Source organism: Bacillus rossius, chromosome 8 (genome assembly GCF_032445375.1).
Source record: "Bacillus rossius redtenbacheri isolate Brsri chromosome 8, Brsri_v3, whole genome shotgun sequence".
NCBI lineage: Eukaryota > Metazoa > Arthropoda > Insecta > Phasmatodea > Bacillidae > Bacillus > Bacillus rossius.
In genome coordinates this window covers 6,025,641-6,048,333 of record NC_086336.1, presented here as the reverse complement: position 1 = coordinate 6,048,333, position 22,693 = coordinate 6,025,641, and the positions used below count along the sequence as shown (strand labels likewise).

The following is a 22,693-nucleotide window of genomic DNA, read 5'->3' as shown; positions in this document are numbered from 1 at the left end:
TTGGGAGCGTTTAGGCGACGTCGAAAAAGTCACTAGGGCCTGGTTCTATAATACCTATGTTGGTTGCCTGACGGAAACCCGCACTCAGAAGGTGAAGAACACGTGGTATAAATGTGAAATGACTACGTAAATAATTTTACTGTTCAAAAATAAAATAGCTTTTAAAGATCGTATGCCATTTATTTAATACGACACCTAGTATTAATATAATTTGTTCTTATAAATGTGTTTTAAAAATTTATAAATGCAAAAAGAGTCATAACAAGTTAAATTATTTCTATAGAGTAACGTAATGCAATATTTTTATTGTTAAAATAAATAAAATTGCTGGCGAAAATGTTGAGTTTGCTCAGACCAATAACAAAATTTGGGAGTTTCAAACACGTTCGAGTTTATCTGTCCCACTTTACGTGATAGAGAAAGTGAAAGCCATATTTAATTCAATATTAATCTTCAATCTTTATATATCTAAATATATACATATAAATGATGACGATGGTTTTGGTGTCTGTGGACCATGAAATTTAAAACTATATAAAAAATTTCTTAAAGTCCCGCCATGGTAACGTCTCCAATAGTTAATATTTATTTTAAATCTACCTAAAAAGGAATAGTCAGAAAAATATGCTTTGGTTTAAATTAAATTAAATAGAAAAATACTAATACTGAATCGTTAAACAATAACTTTGTCTTTATTATAGTGCTCGTGCGTAAAGTATTTTGAGTGAAGTTGTAATTTGTTTGCACTTAAGAATTAATTCCGGGTGTGGTAGTGCATCGGAGTGTGATATAAGAGAAACATGTATTTGTTGTGTATTGCTTCCAGGATTTTTGTTTTTGTTACTCTGTAAACATTTTTTTTTCACGACATTGTAAAGTATGCGAGTGCTTGTGACTATGTACGTAAGTTGACGAGAGAAAAAATTTTAACTATGTTATGTGTTTAATATAATATGTTTTAATCTTTGAGAAACTATACAATACCTGGAAAAGTTTGGGAATTATGTTGGAGGGTTTTGCTTGACCTTGCTACGCTCGAATAATTATTTATACATTATTTTAGTATAAACCAACTCAGTGTGAGTTTTCATGTATAATTATATTCTAACTCTTATGCTACTTTAGAAAGTTTTCCTACTTCTTAAGCCATATCTTACGGTTATGCATTTTGTACAGAATTAAAATATTATTACATAAAATTTTATACAAAAAATGAAATCTAATATGTTATTTTAAATGGTCAAATATATTTTAAAAATTTTATTTACAGAGCTTAATAAGGCAGCAGTCTATAACTATTCTTGTTTATAAGAGGTTTTCAAAGAAGTTTTAAAGGGAATTAATTATGTAGTATATTGTGCTGAAAAACATTCAAAATAACTCTAAATATAAAAGTTTTTTTTAAAAAACTTGTATTCGAAATCATAACAGTACTTATTATTTTAAAATATAATCAACTTTCATTTAGAACTGTTTCAAAACTTGAAATGAGCCGTAACGATTTAAAATATATTTGGTAGGTAGGGAATCTTTAAAATTACTGGTAGTTAGATGTAGCCAATTACGGTGATTTGTTTAGAATAGTTCATGTTTTTCCTGAGTTAATGAGTGATGTATATATATATATTTTTTTTTTTCAATTACAATGCAGACAATATATAAATATTCCTGATTCTTATTCAAATTTCTCGTTTTATTTTTAAGAAACGGTTAAAGTCTTTACCAGCCGCTAAGAGGGTTGCACGTCAAAACTTTAATTTAGTTAGATAATTGGGAAGTAATTCTACTGGCTATTGTCTAAAGAAAAGTTAAACAGCCATAAACTATTATCACTTTCCTGTGACACAAGAATAAATCGAACCTAATACCTTCCAAATGGGAGTTTACTGTTTTGCAACATGACAAATAAACGCATTAAATCTACATTGATAAAAATAAATTAATCAAAATATTTGCTGTCAAAAATTGAGTGATACCGTTATTTAGATTTAATTTTATGCCTACTAATTTATAATTTATTTCGTTCTAGAGCATTAGTATTTTTTTTCAAATAGTCAGTAAAAAGAAAAGAGAAATAAAGCTATTTAGGCCCTAATTTACTTGACATTAGTAACACAATACTTTTTTTGGAGGGGGTAATAAAACACTTTACTGTTTCTGGGTAAATCCTTCCATTAGTCGATATTGATTATCTTGAGTGGTTCAGTAGAGCGTGCGTGTCGAACAAGTAATCTAGCTAGTAATCGATACCGGCTAGTACCTAAAACGTATGTGAATTTATGACTAATGCAGCAAAAAATAATATCACAGTATGCAATTACTAAGAATTGTTTAATTTTCTCTTCTTAACATTCACAATAGTATTTTTTACTGTAATCTATTGTAGCCCACCTATTTTTAATTAAATATATAACTTGATTAAGAGGTAATTATTTTCAGTAAATAAATAATGAACAACAATATTTGGTGAATTTATTTTACAATCCAGTTTCTCAGAACTTATTATCTTATTTTAATTTCGCCTTTTACTTCGGTTCAAGTAGTCAAGAATTGTCAGGTATTCAATGTTAGAGATATAAATAAAATGTTCACCTATCAGAGGTTATCTCCAATGACTATGAATAATTTCCTTTATCGTACAGCCTTATAATAGCATTGTTTTAAAAATAAATTTTTCCTATATTTTTACACTACTTATTTATCTACTTATTCAAACTTGAGTTAGATATTTTTAGTCTGTGCATGTTTATTCTAATAATTTAACTTGCAATTAGAACTAACTGTACACGATAAATGTCATTTTATAACTCGGATTTAATTGATCTTTTTTTTGCATGCCTTCATATTTTAGGGTTTTATGAGCATGTAGAAAATATTAAAAAGAAAAAATAACGAAATGGGTGAGAAGAAACATATAATATTAGCTGAAATTATATATAATTAGTATCTCGATTAAGTATGAAATTACTTTGTCATTCTTACAGAACCTAGTATATTATATTCAAGAAATTAAAAAATTCGGCGCAGTTTTGAGGGATGAAATTAAATTGTTTCATTTTTGTGTGGCTTATAGCTTGAAAGGAATAACTAATTTTTACCCTAATTATTAAAATGTTTATGACCGAGCAAAAATTAGTGTTATAGAATGGTAATTGCATCTAGCTGCATAGCATAACGAAATTAGTAGAATTATGTATATATATAGTCAATACACGTGAAGTGCTCTGATATATTAAACTGCATTTCTATATAATTTATTTAAAAGATTAGCTGAAAGATTATTGGTGATTAGGGTTGAAGTAACAAAAAAAATATAAGCGTTTTAACATTATTATGATATCCATTGTGATTTCATAAACCAACCAACAAAATACAAGAAAGTTAAAACATATCTACCAATGAACTAAAGATGCTTACTTCAAATTGAGACTTTAAAAAAATTGTAATAGCTTTAGTTTAAAAATTTTAAAAATTAAAAGAAGTAACTAAGTATAATTGCTTGTTCTGTTGCTTGTGCTGTGTAAACATATATTTTGAAGAATTATAAAGCGTTAGAATGCTAATAGGATTCACCTCTAATAATTATCAATAAACTCATATAGTTTAAGTTGAATGTGTCTATTCTGAAGTAGTTTATTTAGGGAAGGGAGGAACACAAAAAATGCAGTTCATTTTCATATCAACATCATCAACATAAACATTTTTCAGGTTTTTTTTAGAAAGAATTTTTCACTGTAGTGCCGAGTTACAAGTGTCTTATTAGGTATTATCTTTGAAAGATTTGTGCAATTGGAGTGCATGACTTGATGTAGGCTTTTGGACATACGCCATTGCTTAGTACATGTATGTCTGCAGAAGAAAACTACAAAAAAACACAAATGACAAAAAACACAAATTAAGCAAAAATTGCTGTTGTCAGGATTTAACGCCACACAATATTCCACAACAGGAATATGGTCAACAAACAAGGAAAAAACAAAGAAAAATGGACTAACAAACGAAAAAAAACCACAAATGATGACAGCACAAAAATTCCGAATCCAATGTCTTATTAGGCATTTAGTAAAACTTCACAATTATTGTTTTTCTTTGGACATAAAAAGTATCTGTTTATAACTTGTTAGAAGAATTTCAAGTAGTGACGAGGGAAAAAATGCGAGTTGAATCGTCAATGTTTTTTCTTAGTAGTGATTTAATTTAGTGTGAGCAAGTGTGGTTTTATATTGAGAAATTTAAACGATATGTACCAGCGCGATCAGCCTACAGTTTATGAAAAATAAACGTACAGTTCAGTGATTAGAAATGGAGTATGCAACTACGTATAAATAGTACTTTAGACTTGATTAATAACTGTTGTTTTGTCATTGTTTTAAAATAATTGAACGACAAACCTTATTTAACTTTTTATTGTAAAAATGAGTAAACGACTCATATCAACAATTGCACTGATCGTGTACAAGATTGAAAGAAACTTACAAAATATTTGATGCTATGCATTTAATAGTTGTATAAATAACACTTAAATATTTGTTTTATTTTAATTTTAGTGGTGCATGTTTCACTCGGAAATAAATGAAAGCACAAAGGTACTTATAGGCCCTACCTTATTGTTTTGCTTGCGTTCTATGGTAAGAGGCCACTACTGCTTTAAAGTATGTAATTTAAGGTGGAGAGGACAGTTCAATGTTATTAGTTTTTTTTTATAATTTTCTTATTGTTTGTTTTGGACACAAAAAATATTATCTAAGCTCATCACGATAGATTTTTTTTAACTTTGAGTTCACTTTTATAAATTTGAGTATAAATTTAAATTAAGAATCAATGTATAAAATATTTAAAACTGCGTTTCCGACTCCCCTCTGCACAAGCGGTGGGCGGCAGGTGGCCGACAGGAAATAGGCGGAGGTGGCCGAGTGTCCGCACACTGGCACGTGGGCATTGTAGTGCTGAAGCACTGTATCTGCCGAGCAAAGCCCACCGCCGATTCCTGTCGGCGTCCTTTGAGGCCCGCGCGCGATAGACGTGACGAGGTACCGATGTCCACTCCTGGCATGCCAAATGACCGCGGACCAGCGATATCCTTTGTCCTTTGTCCTTTATCCGAGCGACCGCGAAACGTAGAATCCTAAAACAAGGCTTAATTTTTTAGCCTGAAATAAATGCTTTGCTTCTAGTTGAAATTATGTCAGTAGTAGAGACCTGCAAAATTCGCTGTTTCGATGGCCTTCAGGATAGACTGCACATACCCCTGTACACTTGGGCAAATAACGCAAGTTCATCGGCTGCCGACTTGTAAGTCGTCTCAGCTGGTTTGTCTGTGATTCGATCCTTCTTTGGTTGAGGGTTTATAACTGGTTGAGATTCGTCCAGATGAACAGTAAGCCAATAGAAAAATTATCTAAGAGGTATATGTGTTTGAATTCTAGCCTATCACCGAATGAATCCGCGAATTTGGCAGGTCTCTAGTCATTAGGGAGGTACGCATAAAGCGAACACAGTGGAGACAAACCGAGGAAATGTTTGTTCATGAGCTACAATAATGAACAACACAGACACAGAGATAGAGCCCTCGGTAAAACAGCAGCAAGCAAAACCTGGATCAGGGGACGACCATGCATGTGCAAAACGGGCATTTGTCCAGCTGGTTTCCCGCACCATGTTCGCTCGTCACACACAAAAAAAAAACCGAGTGCAATGTAGTGCTTGCACTGTGGGAAAAATTTAAAAGCCTTTATTCAATGGAAGTGTTTGAGTTTAAGAGTGTATTTCATCTTTACATTCCACACGGTTGAACTTGCCGAATTTTTGAGTGGTTGAACTTTCACAAAATGGAATCCATCGCATATATTTGCATGATTATCTGGCAGTGTTGCATTTAAAACGTTTTCTCGTAGTTTGGATAAGGAGAATGAAATGTTATGCAAAACTGGAACTTTTTTATGTTTAAAATAAATTTTTACTGGCTGTTGTGTGAAATGGTTTAATTTCTTTCAGAAAAATTATTTAATGTTTCCCTCGCCTTTTAAAATCATCAGAATTTTCATGTTTTTGAAGAGGCTAAAAAAATGAAACTTTTTTAATCTTTAAACCAAAACATGCAGTAGCAACCAACATTACCCTTAGACATAAACATTAAATTTTTTTTATTAATTTTGGTTCTCATTATGCAAACTGGACAAATAGGTTAAAATTCAATTTTTCCAAACGGAAAAGTATGCACTTTATATATTTTTCACTTTTTTTTTAATTTTGGCTACTCAAAAAGTTTACAAGTTAAACAGTGTTAAACGTAAACATATAATAATTACCCGGAAGAGGACATACACCCTTTACGACTGAAATTAAAATTAATTTTTATATACCTCCATCAGGGGTGGTAAATCATACGTTCTGTGATGTTCAGGATGGTGAAGTATAAAGTGCCTTACCCTACTTCACCCCATGTCATCTCCATGATAATGTTGTTGGCACCCAGCAGCCTTCTGCTTCTCCACCCCGTCCCACCATGGATCCAACCAAAGGGACAAGCAGGAGTCGCTTTGGCTGGCTGATCGCACCACTCCTCCTAACAAGCCCACCTAGGTTCCATTGCTAGCTAGCAAGAAAATATCTCAGGCGGAGGTTCAAATCCAAAGTGTTAGGTTTATAATGTTAATTCTACCACTTCATAACTAATTGCGAATTAACAGAGATTTACTCTGCGAGAAACACCTAATGATGTATTGTAATAAAAAAAGCATTTTCTATATAAATTATTAGGATGTGCAAAATTCCACGAAGCATTTGGCTACCAAAAAAAAGGGAATACATTTTTACTGGTTTGTTTGTCTGATAATAGCTAATGCATTACTTCTCGCAATCCGTATAGCTATGTTAGTAATGCACAGTATGTCCATAAAAAAAAGTCCCTGTTATAAATTTTAATAGTACCAGTATTTTAAGCGTTGAAGAGTGTTAGTTCGTGGTCACAATTAAAGAGTAACTCAAACAGTTATAGGTAAAGCGCATGCGCGAGAACTGCTTTGTTGTTTTCTCGCTTGCAGCGCCACCTAAGAAAAATGGTGACTCCAGAGCGTAAATCGTTTTGTGTTCTGCAATGGGAACGCACCTCAACGCCGAGATACCACAACGCCGAAATGCCAAATTGACCACAACGCCAACAGCTAGAAAACTGCTGTGTACCACAACGCCAAATTACCACAACGCCGAATTACCACAACGCCGAATTACCACAACGCCGAAATACACTAACGCCGAAAAATGTCATTGCAAGACTGCCACAAAGGTTAGGTTAGGTTGGACTAGGTTAGGTTAGACTAGGTTAGGCTAGGTTAGGCTAGGATAGGCTAGGTTTATTTATGTTAGGTTATATTACGCTAGGTTAGGTTATATTACGCTAGGTTAGGTTAGGTAAGGTTAGGTTTGATTGTGGTATTTCAGCGTTAAGGTACCTACATTTAAGAAACACACACAAATTCATTCCGTTATTTCGGCGTTGTGGAACACAGCAGTTTTCTAGATGTCGGCGTTGTGGTCAATTTTGACATTCGGCGTTATGGTATTTCTGCGTTGTGGTAACGACCCTTCTGCAATTCACTAAGAGGAATCTGTAATTTCAGTTCAACGTGCGTTCCGTTCAAAGTTTAATTGTGATCCCCCACGTGGAAAAAAAAACACCCGCCTATGGTACAGGTAGTTAGAGACGACAGAGCTCTTATTCGCTGGCCTCCACGTTCACCTAACATAACGCCAAGCTATTTTTATTTTTCTTTAAGGGCTTTATCAAAGATCGTGTCTACGTTCCGCTGCTGCCTTATGATTTTCCAGAGTTGAGACACAGAATTTAAGAGGCTATTGCTTCCGTTACTCAGTACATTTTTACGAAAAGTGTGGGAAGAATTGGTTTTCAGGTTGGACGTGTGCCGTGTAAATAAACAACACAATTGATAGGGACCGGAAAAATTTGCGAATTCATTTCGCGATAGGCTTAAATACAAATCGTTATACCTCAGTGCTGCCTCTGTTATTGGTTCACAACTCACCTGGATGACTCTGGGCCAATGAGAAACACCCAAACAAAGCTTTTTCGAATCACAGGCTGCTAAGCTGGAACGTCTCACAAGACAGCAGCCAATGAGTGGGTGGCATTTAACCGAGTGTACGTAGAACTATGGAGTTCATCCTACAGTTCATTGAACCCGGGAATTTTTCCGATCCCTAACAACTGATAGAGACCGGAAAAATTCACGGATTCATTTCACGATATGCTAGAACCCAAACAACTGTATCTTTATATTGCTTCTGTGATTGGTTTACAGTTTTCCTGAAGGACTTTGAGCCAATGGAAAACCTTCAACAAAAAAAATCGCAAGCGTCCCAGTTGACAGGTGTCACGAGTCAATAGCCAATGAGCAAGTGGCATTTATCCTGAGTATGTAGAGGGTTGTGGAGTCTATACTAGAGGTCATAGAAAGAGCGAAATTTTCCAGTCTTTAACAATTGAACATTTTTAAAGAAAAAATAGGTTGGTTTACCTTTAAGTTGGTGAATGATTTGTAAAAAGTCTAACTGGGACATTATTTTATGGACATCCTGTACTATCTAGCGGCTGTGCCCAAAACTGCTTCCCGGAACAAGGTGTCAGCGGGTGATGGTGCCAGGTGGTGAGGGCTCGGCCCGTGTGTTCGCAGGCACGGTGAACGCCAACGGCGAGACCAAGCGCCAGCGCACGTCGTACACGCGCTACCAGACGCTGGAGCTGGAGAAGGAGTTCCACTTCAACAGGTACCTGACGAGGCGGCGGCGCATCGAGATCGCGCACGCGCTCTGCCTCACCGAGCGCCAGATCAAGATCTGGTTCCAGAACCGCCGCATGAAGTGGAAGAAGGAGCACAAGATGGCCAGTATGAACATCGTTCCGTACCACATGTCGCAGTACATGTCGCAGTACCACCCGCAGTTCGGGCCCCCGCCCTCGCACCACTTCGCGCACCTCGCCACCTAGGCCCTAGGCCCCAGTAGGCCCCAGCAGGCCCCAGCAGGCCCCAGCAGGCCCCCGAGGTGCCCGGAGACGGGCTGTGTTGTCTCATCCTCGGCCGCGGTGATTTCACGGATGCTTTTATCTCTGGGCTTCGACGTAAAGCCGGTTATCAACTTTCACTTTTTTTTTTTTTTTGGAAAATTAGGAATGATATATTAAAACTTTTTTTATACAGTCAGAAAAAAAACCCATGCGTGGAGCCAAGAAACATATATTTACCATTCACATACCATGAACTAGTATGATAATATTCCATATATATTATTACATTGTACAATCAAATGTTATCAAAATTATCAATTTATTTTCGTGTGTTCAAAGGATTTCTTATTATCTTTATAAATTGGTGTATTACTCGCTTAAAAAAAATTTTGTATGTTTCGCTGTTTAATTAATTCGTGAAATGGTCGTCCCGAATATTCATCATTTGCTTAGTTTCTTCGGTCACTGAGAGAAGATATTTTGGTCTTGAATGACTTGAACCCTATTAGAAGTTCAGAACAGTTGGTTTAACACTGAGCGAGGATGCCTTGGTGCGAGTCGAAACAAACGGCAACTGCACGCAAGTGCTTGTAGTTTGTCTTGTTGGTAAAATAATCCGTGGAGATTCCAGAGTGTCTACAGATACCGGGCCAACGGAGTATTTTAGCGAGAACTCCGATCACTCACTGTAGAAATATAATGAATTTCATACTTCTCTGAACAAATTGAGGTGCATTTTTATGAGAAAAAACTTTTTCTTGTTCCGCTAATCACTACCTTGTTCAGTTATAGTGAATTAGGGAGCAAATTATTGAATCTAAAGGACAGGATAAGCCTGCATTAATCTTTTAAAAAAACATGCATGCAAGCAGGATATAAGCATAGTTAAAAAATCATTACTAATCTTGCCAGCTTGCTCTAAAAGCTTCATTCCTCACCATTAAAATTTACTTTGGATTACGTTTTAGTCAACAGATTATTTACCCTGTCAAAAATTCAGTTATTTTGTGCTACATAATTACTGGTTTTCCTGAATAAGATAATAACTAATTTTTTTTTCAGAGTGCGTTTTCATTGATTTTTTTTCATTCACCCACAATTATGACCAATGTGTAAATAAGAATCTAAATGACAAAATAATATCAACTTTCATAAGTTTTGTACTCCTTTGAATAAGAAAACGTAAAAGCTGTGCCAATCTACGTTTAAAAAATATTTCAACATTGTGTGTTCTTTTTAAATTTTTATCTAGGTATACTTTTTTTCATACAATATAAATTGGTCATTAGGTTTCACACTGCACTGTTTTTGTTTGCTTAAATGAGAATGCTAATCAAAACTGAATCGTTCATGAAAAAAAAGATTGATTTTTTTTTTTTACAAAAAACCATTATTTTGTTAGGGCATAATCAAATCTGAAATTCTCAATCTTATTGTTAGTAGAAAATACCTGAAAAAAATTAAAGATCTTATTTTCATGTAAACCAAATTTTACTTTAATTCACAGCGTTTTGAATCATATCAGAAAAAAATCAGATATTTTTATTGTTTATAATAACAAAAATACATAGAAACCGAGATATTATCCAAGCCTACAGCTATTTTGCATAATTTCTGTAAACAAAGCTGAGACACCCAGGGTTTTATTTCTTTGTAAATAAATTACGAAACAATTAACAGGAGGAATCAAATTATTGATTCTTTGGTGGCTGTGATCTGTTAATTAACCATAACTGGTTTTAGTTTAATGGCAGTGTAATTGGAATTGTTCTGTTAACACATATTTGAAGATTTAGATATTATTTTCGGCCTTGTAATTTTTTTCTACAATTTTTTTAATTTTTTTAAGCAAAAAATAAATATAACACATTATAATGTTCTTATGGTTTTATTTAAGAAAAATTTCCCACGTCTTCGTTGTTAAAGAAATCATAAACGTTTTTTTTCTAAATTGTGAATTTAAAACGAAAAACAGAACAACTTAGGAAGTCACTGTTAAGAATAATGCACGGAACAACATTATCAATAATATAGTATATTTTCTGTTCCATTTAGTTTGTTAAGTTACTTATATCTTCTAAACAGTGTAAATAAATCATAGCAAGTGTTTTCTTTCACATGTATTTCTTAGTAAGCATAGTATGTCATCTAGTTAATGTGAGTACTGTTTGTCATGGATATACTAATGTTTACGTTCCCTCAATGCGTTTAGCAGAAAACGATTTATGTGGTAATGCGATTCTCAGGTAGATATAACGTGAAATCAATAATACTCTGTTAATGTGCTGAACGTAAATATTGCATCACAGAAGGCTGCAACAAAGCAAACGCTTTAACTTTTTTTTTTGTTACTTTCCAGTTGCTACCACCTTATTATTTTATTTCACAGCTACTACCTATCATAAAAATTTAGTCTTTTTTACGTTTTGTTAAGAGAACATTAAATAAAATCACGTTTAAATTTGTAATGCGAAAACCGAACTATAGCTGAAACAAGGCTACATAGGGGTGTTAATATTTATTTACAATGAAGTGGTTCAAGGTAAAAGGTTATAAAAAAATTTATTACATTATACACTACTGACTTTCAAAAATATATTGAACTTGAATTAATGAATTTTAGAATATTTTTTTTATAACGACATATTTATAAAACTGAATATAAATTATGAAGAAATAATTGCTATTAGATTATATCTTAGATCAACTTTAGAAACAGGACATAAGTAAATAATTGCAAAGTTTTTTTTAGTTTAGGAATTTTTTGGAAAGTTTTAAGCTACATTTAAATAAAAAGAGCTGGGAAAAATTAATTGGATGAAATAACTTAATATTAAGTATAAATTCAATTATGTTTTATGTTTTTCAATTATAAAAAAGAACAAATTTTTTCGAATGGAAATAACTAAACATTTATTTTAGAGGTTTATATTTTAAGACCACCTTTATATTGTTCACAAAGCTAACCGTATTCAAAGAAATCAAAATTTGATATAACTTTTAAAAGATCATTCTCGTTTTTTTAGGCTTGGCTACACCTTAAATTACTGAAGAATTAAACATTATTTAGCAAAATAACATTTAGTACTTCAAAACAAAAATTACCTTAAAATATTCTACGATAACCGACTTAATTTCAATGATCTGATCTTGCACGAGAGAAAAGTTAATAGTTTTTGATTAGTATAAAAATAATAATTTTAAAATTAATCCTCCTGTCATTCAAAATCAAAATTTATCTCCGGGGTCTCACGTATTTTATAACTCTCCTGTGTATGTAGTGTATTTTATTCCAGCACAGAAACAAAGACTGGCAAACGGAACGAAACCAATTTTTTTCTACTATAAAAATGTTTGAAACAAATTTTTTTTTTTTTAATCTGTCAAGTGTATTGTGTGAATAAAGGAAAATGGAACATTATCATTAATAAACCGCTGCAACATTCAAAGTCAGAAATCTGATGATAAAATCTTAGAGATTTAGCAAAAGTTGGTACTTATAGCAAGATAAATGTTTTTATTATCAAAAAAATTATCTAGTTAACTTATATGTTAAGCAATAACTCAAGCGAGGTTAAAAGACGATACTTTATCTGATTTCCAAGTTACTGGACCAATCTTTGAGGCAGCCATTTTAGAGATTATTTAAATTATAATTATTATTACAACTTAAGCGATTCAGTTTCGTTCAAACGAGTTTCACAAGTTAAAACCCTTGATTTGTAGCAACAATTCATAACTTAGGAGTTCGTTTGTTAAATGTGAATCAAAAAATTGTTATGAAAAATCATTTTTATGAACTTTAAAGTTTGAGACTTCTTATTTGTTGTTTTGAATGCGCATGACAATTTTGATACTTACATGACCCCAAAAAGGTGATGATTTAAATGTGCTCAGTCATTGAATTCGTTCAGGCTTTAAACATAGTACTGTACAGTTACATTAAACTTGTGTTAATAGTGATTGCTTATACCAATGTCGGTAATAAGCGGCTTTAACTCATCGATGAATCACGAGTTTAATAGTGTGCAAAACCGTAGTGGAACATCCTGTGGCTTTCTTTGGACAGTTTCCTGAGTGATTCACGCTTACATGAACCTCTGCTTTATAGTCATGAGTTGCCAGCTCCGTACAGCATTTTGCTGAACACAAGGTATTGCCACGCACAAAATAATCTATTTTGAAACACAATAATTGTGTTTTAATTAAACTCGCGATGAGTCACTGGTTTTATTTTTGGTTTCACTTTCCCCGGATGAAATAATTCTCACAGTTAGACCTGTTCCAATTCTCATCATGTAAATACTAACCTTAAATTAAATGGTCAGACACACAGAACATTCGGCATTTTCCAACCTGGTTATCTAATAAGTATATATTTTTGTCTATGGTTTGTGTGTACGTATGTTATTGTATTATGTCATGTGAATATGTGCGATTCAAGCTGTTTCCAACAGTTATAACAAATTCGGAATCATACAGGGATTCTTATGGAAGTAAATAATAGCCAATGTAGACGATTTTGGCTTAAAAATAATGCACTGCATGTATGATAGGGTGTTTAAGTGTTGCATTTTGTATTTAGAGAAAAAAATAATTATATCAAAATTTTAAAGGTAAATTTTGTTTTTACATAGAAAACATAAGCAAATTAATGTTTTGCTATAATAGGTTTTAAAAAAAATTGCTTGGCGTTGTTTTAGTTGAATTGAAGTTTGATTTTATGTAAATTTTATTGATTTCGCTTATATTTAAATTTTAAATCTTTATAACACAAATATTATTCTGTTAAAATAAGTAATAAATTCATTTGAACTACATTCAGATGAATTATATTGAGGCACCGTAGGCAAGCATGAAGTAAAGTAGTATACTTTAATAAGTTAAATACTTTCAATGTTTATTTTTATTTTTTAAATGGAACATAAATAGACGTTTTTTAAAACCAAAATGATATTCATGGGGTGTGATAGTCTAATTTTTGTTTACAATTATTTTTTACTATGGCATGGTTGTGAAGAATTAACAATTTTTTGTTGTGTAAATACAAAGCTGTTTTTTTTTATATTAATTTAAATTATTATTGTAATCGATAGTGTGTAAGAAGTAAATACATGTACAGTAAGGTTATAATTTTGTGCGATGATTTTTGTTTTAATGCTCATTCCATGTACAAAAACGATAAAATAGTAAAATAAATACTGTTCATTCTCTATTTATTATGATTATTTCTCTTTAGAAATCTTAATACATCCTCTGTTTTTCAAATCAAACCATGTTTATAGAAGTGCATAAAGAATGAGTCTGAATTCGACTGCAGGTTCATAATGACAAAGTATGTTGATAACATCTATACAACTTTTGGTCGTAAGTACTTCCCGAGGCTGGTATATCACTTTGAAAATGGAGCTGAACATAAGTTTATTGTAAATAATAGAGAAAGTATTTAAGATGGCAGACTAAGCATCTTGATTATGTTTAATTGAATGTGGCTCTACAACCAACAAGAATTATGTCACTGTCACAAAATTTTTCGTTGAATTAATTGGGAGGGGTTACACGTCTACAAATTATGTAAATATATAAGATGTCACGCCAAGTTATTTTAATAAAATAATTTTGGTGACAACGACAAAAATGTTTTTGGGTGTAAAACTTTATTCAATTGAACCTAATCCAGTCACTTGCAGTTCCATCTTAAATACTTTCTCAATTATTTAAAATAAAATTACTTTTCAGCTCTAACTTCAAAAACGTATAGCCTACCAGCCTTGGAAAGCAATCAAGGCAATAAGCAGTATTGTGTTTTCAAGTTAGTTTGTCGTGATAAACCAGCAGCCAAAGTTTGTATGTCAAATTCAGACTCACACGTATATGCACAAACACTTAAAAAAACTCTATTTGCAAATAGTCAATTATGTAAAATATGTTCTAATTTAATCCTTCGCAACTAAAGGAAACAGTTTCAGATTTGTACCTACAACAATTATTGTAAGTTAAAAATTATATGTTTACAGGTTTCCTATTATTAAGTAAACATGAAAACAAATGTGATCTAGTTTTTCAGTACTCGCCAGAGATGTGTAATATCTAACCACGGTAACGAGCACATTCATGTGTTAACATGTTACAAATATACTTTTAACACGAAATTCGGATACTTATTTTAACTTGTAATTTTTTTTAAATCATACCGACCGTGATAAAGATTTACTCAATTTGTATTTTAAACTACAGTTCTTGACGCAAATTACACTTAGTTCCGTACTCGCCGCCAGAATTCGCCGTAGCAGCTATGTCGACTTTATAATGAAATGGCTTCGATAAAAGAGAAGAAGAGTTGACAAAATACTAAACATCGGTTTGGACCTGATTTTCAACACGGCGTTTTATTAAAATACTGCCTATCTTGTTAAAATTAACTAAAAAGGTTTATAAAATAACCTTTTTTTTGTTTTGTGAATTTGGTTAGAGCCACCGGCCGCAGATTGCTGCACTGTGGTTAAACATGTTCGTTTTATGCGTCTTCCGTTCTATTCACATAATTACTTCTAGAAAATGCCGAATTTCGAGAGCCAAGATGTTACACAACAAAAATACTCAAATTAATAAAACGTAACTTCTGTCTCCAAAAAACCATAAGATGGTAACATGATGGGTAGAGACCGAAAAAATTCGCGGATTCATTTCGTGATAGGCTGAAATTCAAACATGTGTACAATTCTGCTGGTTCTGCTATTGGATCGCAGTTTAACTGAAGCTCTCTGGGCCAATGAGAGACTATCGACCAAAGAAGCGTCGAATCACAAGCTACCCAGTGGAGACACCTCACAATTTAGTACCCAATGAACACGCGAGTTTGCTTGAGAAATGCAGAGGATAATGGAGGCTATCCTAGAGGTCATTGAATCCGCAAATTTTTCCGGTCCCTAATGATGGGTTATATCTTTAGATAAAAACGTTACTAAATAAAGTTATTAATTGACGGTACAGTATATAAAAAAATATTTATTTTAAACTCTTGACATAAGTATAATTATATGAAGTATAAATGAGAAAATTATTTACAGCAGACAAAATTTTTTTAAAGCAAAATTAAGCAATTATTTTTAAGATTATTAAATTATTTAAAACAAAATTTGTTGCATTAACAACACAATAATTTTTCAGTTTTAAGTTTATTTAATTTTTACATTGGTATTTTTATCACATTTACTTATAGCAAAAATGCATTTGGAATATCATAGATCAGAAATTTGTTTTGAATAATTTAAGGGAATGTAGCGAATGTCTGTCTGTGTCACTGTGCAATAGCCACTAATCTTGTCAAGACAGAGAAGACTATCTTCTTTGATCGCAGCGTCCTTCCTGTGTCATTGCAGATTTCCACCTGGCTTCTCTTCAGGACGAGGGCTATGCGTTCCACCAGGCCATGGGCATGGGCATGGGGCCCATGCAGCGAGGGCTCTACGCGTGCGGCAGTCCGTACAGCTAGTATGAGTGGCCACCCCACCAGCAGTAGGCACTCGGGGCGAGCGGCAACACAGCTTGGTGACGTGGCAACACTGCGAGGAGGCGACGCGGCAACAGCGCGACGGCGACTGCCCGCGGCCGAGGCGGGACGCGCATTTTGGCAACACTGCGGAGCACACGTTGGCGGGAATCCCCGCATTTCTCTTGTCACCCGCGCTGTTGCCAAATATCTGCGAGAATGGTCGAATGAACTACACGATGTGCGAATGAAAAAAAAAAAAAAAAGAGTCCTCAGAAAGTATTCTAGAAAGGGACAAAATATTGAGTGAAAGGTATTGCAGGCATTTGCATCCTTAAGTTTCTATAATGTCTTGGCTTCTAAAGTTTACCCACGTTAAAACGGTATCGTGTATCGATATATTTTCTTCGTTTTCCAGTAAACATTTCCTCTTTTCAGTGACAAAAATCTCACAAGTTTTGATTCATCCTGGAATTCGCAACTAAACATTAGCATTTGCCAATTTGACGTGGATGTATTTTGAATGATAGGATAGCCTAGAACAACATAGTTCGAAATTATATAAACGTTTGTGTTCTCGTGCACTCATAATAAAAAGCTTGAACTTAGAAATGTTTCTGATACTCTGCCGTGGCATGTCGTCGTTTAAGTCTTTCGTAAACGTTATTTGGAATCGCATTCGTACTGTGTACTCTGCAGCAAAGCGGCGGTGAGCTAGTGATATTTGCCCTACGACCCAAAGGTGCTTACGTATTGAACATTCTGCAGCAGAATGACAGTACAGCGGTGAGGTGTGCCAACGATAAAATATTCAAAAGACTATTTACTTTACTATGACATAACCTTCAGAAAATGAACTTACAACATACTCTGTGTTTCTTGCAACAATAGAACTTAAACTAAGAAACCCACAGTATGAACTCCATTCGACGCAAAAAATACAAAGAAAAAATGGATTTTTCTTTACGAATCAATATATTTTTAACTAAGTTTTTTTCTGTTATTGTTTAGCTGATAAGCATAATAACATAACATTATTTTGTTCGCACGTACATTGATTTTTTGTTTAAAATTTTATGTTCGATAAAAAGAGATGGTTAATTTTTGGATTTATTATTTATTGCTCTTCCATAAAAAAAATTAGTTTGTTAAGGACGAAGTTGGTTTTACATATTTTCACCATGTAACTAACAATGTTTAAAAAAAATTGTTGTGTAATAAATTTTTACTCAGCGTTCTCTCACACTTATTCAGCATGAACGTACATGTTATCTCAGCAATATTTGCCAATTTCGTCTTATAACTGCGACTTGGCATTATAAAATACAAATATTCGGCGCATACTTATAACATTGCATCAGATCTCAAATCAAGACCGTATTCCTACTCATAGATGAACATTAACTAGAAATTATATATTAATTTCTAGAAATGAAGATAGCAATATTTAAATCGATAATATATTGCTTTTAAGGGAAACATACTCAATAATTAACTATAACTTATTTTAATTCAATTTTTTTTTCTTTCGGTGGAACTTCAGTTTTGGACTTTATATTTGAATAATACGTTTTTAAGGGGGGAAAACAAATAATTAAAGTATTTATTTTATAAATTTCATTAACGTTTAAGGTTTAAACTTTGCACATTATGTTTTTATGTTCTGGCCTGTTAAATTTTCCCAAAATATTATTTTTAAAGTAATGTTTAAATCGTTCTTCAATCTGAACGATTTTTAAGTATGATACAATGTAAGAAGTTTATCTAGTCCTTTAAATAATACTTTAGTAAAAACAATGAACAAGTTCTTTGCTTGAATATGATCGGCTAAAGAAAAATTGTAAATATAAACAAGTATACAATTATTAACAATGTTGAACAGTGGAACCTATAGGCCACTGAATGGACTTAATGTGATGAATGTAAAAATAGTATTGACTGTACGGTTGATTACTTTTTTGAATCTAGTGATGATAACTTGTATATAGCTATTACATGATGAGTGTACAAATTATCAGTTGTATGTTCTGTATTGTATTTTTGTGAATGTGAAAAAAGATGTTATCTCCTATTTTGTTGACTCTATTATTTGGTTTATAAATGTTTATCAGTCTCAGTAAACTATAGACCAATGTTCTGATCGCTCATATATTCCTTTCCTGTAGTAAAATTAGATAATAAATGACGTTTCGTCTTTCAAAGAAAAATGTAATTTTTTTCTACTTTTAAAAAACCTATTTTTAAATAATAAAAGTACAACTCTGTTAGATTAATTACAGTTAGTTTTATAGAAGTAGAAAAATGTAGTGTGTACAGAAATTTTTTTCTGGTTCATATTCTTTTTCATCAACTTTAACAGCTTTTTTTCAGTCTCTTGGAAATAATGTGTATCTCAATTTTTTGGTTATAGTAAAAATATGTATGTAATATAATCAATAAATTGTTCAGCATTTTTATTTTTTTATAATTATATGGTATCAAGTAAATAAATTTTGAAATTACATTATTTACGACAAAGCTATTTTTGAACAACTAAACAATTTATGTAAACAGGTAATATTATTTCATTTATAAGAATGCTATTTAAATATCCAATTAATACATTAAAAATTTATTTTATCATCGGGTAAAAAATACACTGGATTAGAATTATAGTTCTATATTTTATACGAATATTGAAAGAAACATGGGTGTGATATGTGATAAACCACTTATTATCTATATATAACACAAACATTACTAAAAATATATATTAAATATCTACAAGCGACATTTACAATTCTTGCAAACAATTGAACAAACCGCTCGTTGGAAGTAACTTGTATTCAATAAATCTAACAAATCTGTATTCTTGTTAAATATTGCAAATTTTAAAAATACAAAAAATATATTACAATTATTAAATTAAGGAAAAAATATTTCTTCAACGATTTTCATAAAAAAATGTGTTTACACAAAAGCCTCGTAATAATTGGGGGGGGGGGGGGGGAATAGCTCACGCATAAAAAATTGGTCACTTTTGAATGTAAAAAAATGGTTCAACTGTACTCAATGATACAAATATTTTAGAAAGTCAATAAAATAACAGACTATAAGTCTGTAACGCTGTCAGTTGAGCAGTTTGCGAGAAATGCAAGCGCCGCACGCTGCCTACCTGTCATATTCCGTGACGTAATGAAATTTGTTCCTTTGGGTCCACATCAAGTATCAAGTGTTACTCCAGAGGCCGGTTTCTCAAAGGTGCAAGTCTTTCTAAGTATTAACATTTTTTAAAAAGAAGCTCTTGTTACCACAAATTGTTTTGAACAGATGTTTCATATATAATTTTTCAAAGTGATCACTGATAAGTAAATGTCTGAGTTGTGTGTGACAAGTGTAGTTGGTAAATTTATAACTGACAATATTTTGCATTATAACCACACTTTTAGCCAACGAATCTTTTTCCGAAAAGACTAATTATTGTACAGAATATTTATTGATGTGTTGTTACAATATAAATTGGCTTCTTATCCTTCAATTCTGTACCTTTAAAAAATCTAATTAGAAGAAAGCTAGACCACAGCGTCTTTCTAGGAGAATTATTAGTAAATTTGTAAATGTAACCTTTCTTGTATGTTAACTAGGTAAAATTTTACTAGTAAAAACACGTGTCAGTTACAAGATGGTAAGCTATCTTTGACAATAACTTGTTTATTTTTTTAAATCCTATAAATAAATCTCTTGTAAACTTGTAAAAATTCACTTTGCATTACAAGTTTACACGACTGTGAAACACTTGTAACTGGAAATTATTACAAATTTGTAAATCTGACACGCTAGTAACAATCTTGTACCTTTGGGAAATAGGCCCCTGGTATAACGTGGAGATCGACATTGGCTGTGGCGAACCTGGGGTCCCGTGGCCTTACATTGGCGAACGCGTTCGCGCGCCATTATTTTGTTATTAGTTAAAATGCGTAAAAACAACGCAAAATGATTTTTATACCGTAATTTTAATAAATCCTCCATGTAAACTCTCAATCACTCAGGGATTTACATGGAGTTCTAAATGAGATCGGGAGAAGAAGATATGATTTAGATAGTGAATCGTAAGGAAAATTATGTAAATACTATGCGGTTCTAAGGCGCCTAAGGCGGCGTTTGTAAAATTATGAATATACCAACACTTTAATTTAATAGAACCAAAATGTTTATTAAAAATTATATTTATTTTAATATTGTGCAAATGAAAATAATTTCCGATATATATAACGAATGATGAAATTATTTTTGAAAAAATATATACATACATATTGTGCAGCTGTGTTATCTACATAGAATTTTAGCAGCAAGAAATTAAGTGATCACAAAAGAAGAAAAAAATATAAAATTTCAAAACTGCATAAATACAAAAAAGCAATTATCAAAAAATACTTAAGGGCATACAAACGTATTTTGTAAACTTAAAAACTATAAGCATATTTAATAAGTAAAAACAAATATTTACGTAAGGGCATAAGTACACAATTCTAAATATCATCAAAAGATTCCCAGTGACGCACACTTGGATTTCCAAAAAAGGAAAAAAAACTTTACCGTTTTTCGTAAAGAGCTAAAGTTTCTGATATATAAGACTTTTTTTTAGTAATTATAAGCATAGTTGGTTGTAAGGCACCCAAGGCGGTGCTGAAAATTGATAAATATAACAAATATTTTAATATAATAACCAAGGCGTGTTCCACTTATGTAGCTGTAATTCAAATGTTACTCTCCTACTATACTTCCATTTTCTATTTTATACACACCTGTATGGAGTAGGCTAATACTTGTGCTTCATGATACACTTGTCTCCAAGGTATATGTACATATATATTTTGCGTTACGCGATAATTAAGACAGTGATAAGCGTAATTATATAGCTATAGGATAGAAAAACCATACGCGTTTATATTATATCATTTCTACTATCAGAGATTTTCATTATATTGAGACTAATCATAAAAAATCGTGTGTTCACTTATAACATGTTATGTTTCATTGCAAGTAATTTATTTTAATTAAAGAGAATTATTTAAGTAATGATTTTTATTGGCTAATTTATTTAAAGCTCATTCTTACACGCCATTTTTATTTTATTTTTTTTATTTCACTGTCATAACTATAATTTAAGGTCTCTTTCTGAATTTCTCATATGATGCCTCCCTTGTATTTGTTATATGCCACCAACATTTTAAAGCTATTAGCTACACTTAGTGAATATCTGTTTAAAAAATACCAGTTTAACTCACCGACTTAGATGAAATGTTTTTTTTTGCTAATTTTAGAACCAAATGAAGAAATATTTATACATTGTAATAATATAAACTAAGTTGCAATAATAACCCAGCCGGGAAACTGAAAATGAACTTCAAGTGAATGACTGTTACGTATTTAGTCAAGCAAACACATATCTGGAGACAAATTTTAATATAAATATATTCTAAGCAACACTTTGTAAGTAAGTGGTTCTTGAACACTATCCTGAAACAAGGACAATGACATGATATTTAAGAAACTTTCATGGCAAATGAGTTTGAACCTTAATAGTCGAGTTACGTTGGTTGCACTTCTTGCTATTGCATGAACAATCTCCACACTCTACTGCCTTTTTTACCTGCAGTTCAAGATCATCTTGTACCTATAACAACATAACAAAGCTGCTTTTCTTCATAGGCTATAAGTGTCGGTTTTTCGGAATAAAGTAATTTTCTCGTAATATACGATTAACCCAATTTTAATTAATCTATCAGTATTCTACAGAAGGTTCATAATTCCCATTAGGCAATAATTTATCTGCTGCCACTTACTGTTTTCTTGTATGAAAACAATTTCAATATCATCCGATTGCAGACTTTACGCTATAATCAGCCTGTCAGTGATATATAGGAATTCATTTTGATTTAATTAGAGGCATGCAGTTTGATTATGATAAATGTTTGTTTTCAAAATGAATTAAATCAGTAAACCGATCGGTACTGTATTACCTATTAAAATATATAATTTTAGAAGGTGACTATAAGTAGGCTATATACTTAGATGATTCATTTGTAATAGGAATTTTATTAATAAAATAAATGTTTCGTATTTAAATTTTCTTTCATATTTTTATTGAAGAAGTAACTATAATTCCCTTGCTATATTTATTACACTCAAAAATAAAG

The 22,693-nt window shown here is 32.1% G+C and overlaps 1 protein-coding gene across 1 annotated transcript in view; it reads left to right on the top strand.

Moving 5' to 3' along the window:
• LOC134535509 (homeotic protein Sex combs reduced-like) overlaps window positions 1-18,715 on the top strand; it is a 151,124-nt gene extending 132,409 nt beyond the window's left edge. Inside the window, exons 4-5 of the mRNA XM_063374649.1 lie at window positions 8,691-8,903; window positions 16,405-18,715. Of these exons, the coding sequence (XP_063230719.1) occupies window positions 8,691-8,903; window positions 16,405-16,517 (326 nt within the window). The 3' untranslated portion in view covers window positions 16,518-18,715. The remainder of the gene's footprint in view (window positions 1-8,690; window positions 8,904-16,404) is intronic.
• Window positions 18,716-22,693: the final 3,978 nt, after the last annotated feature.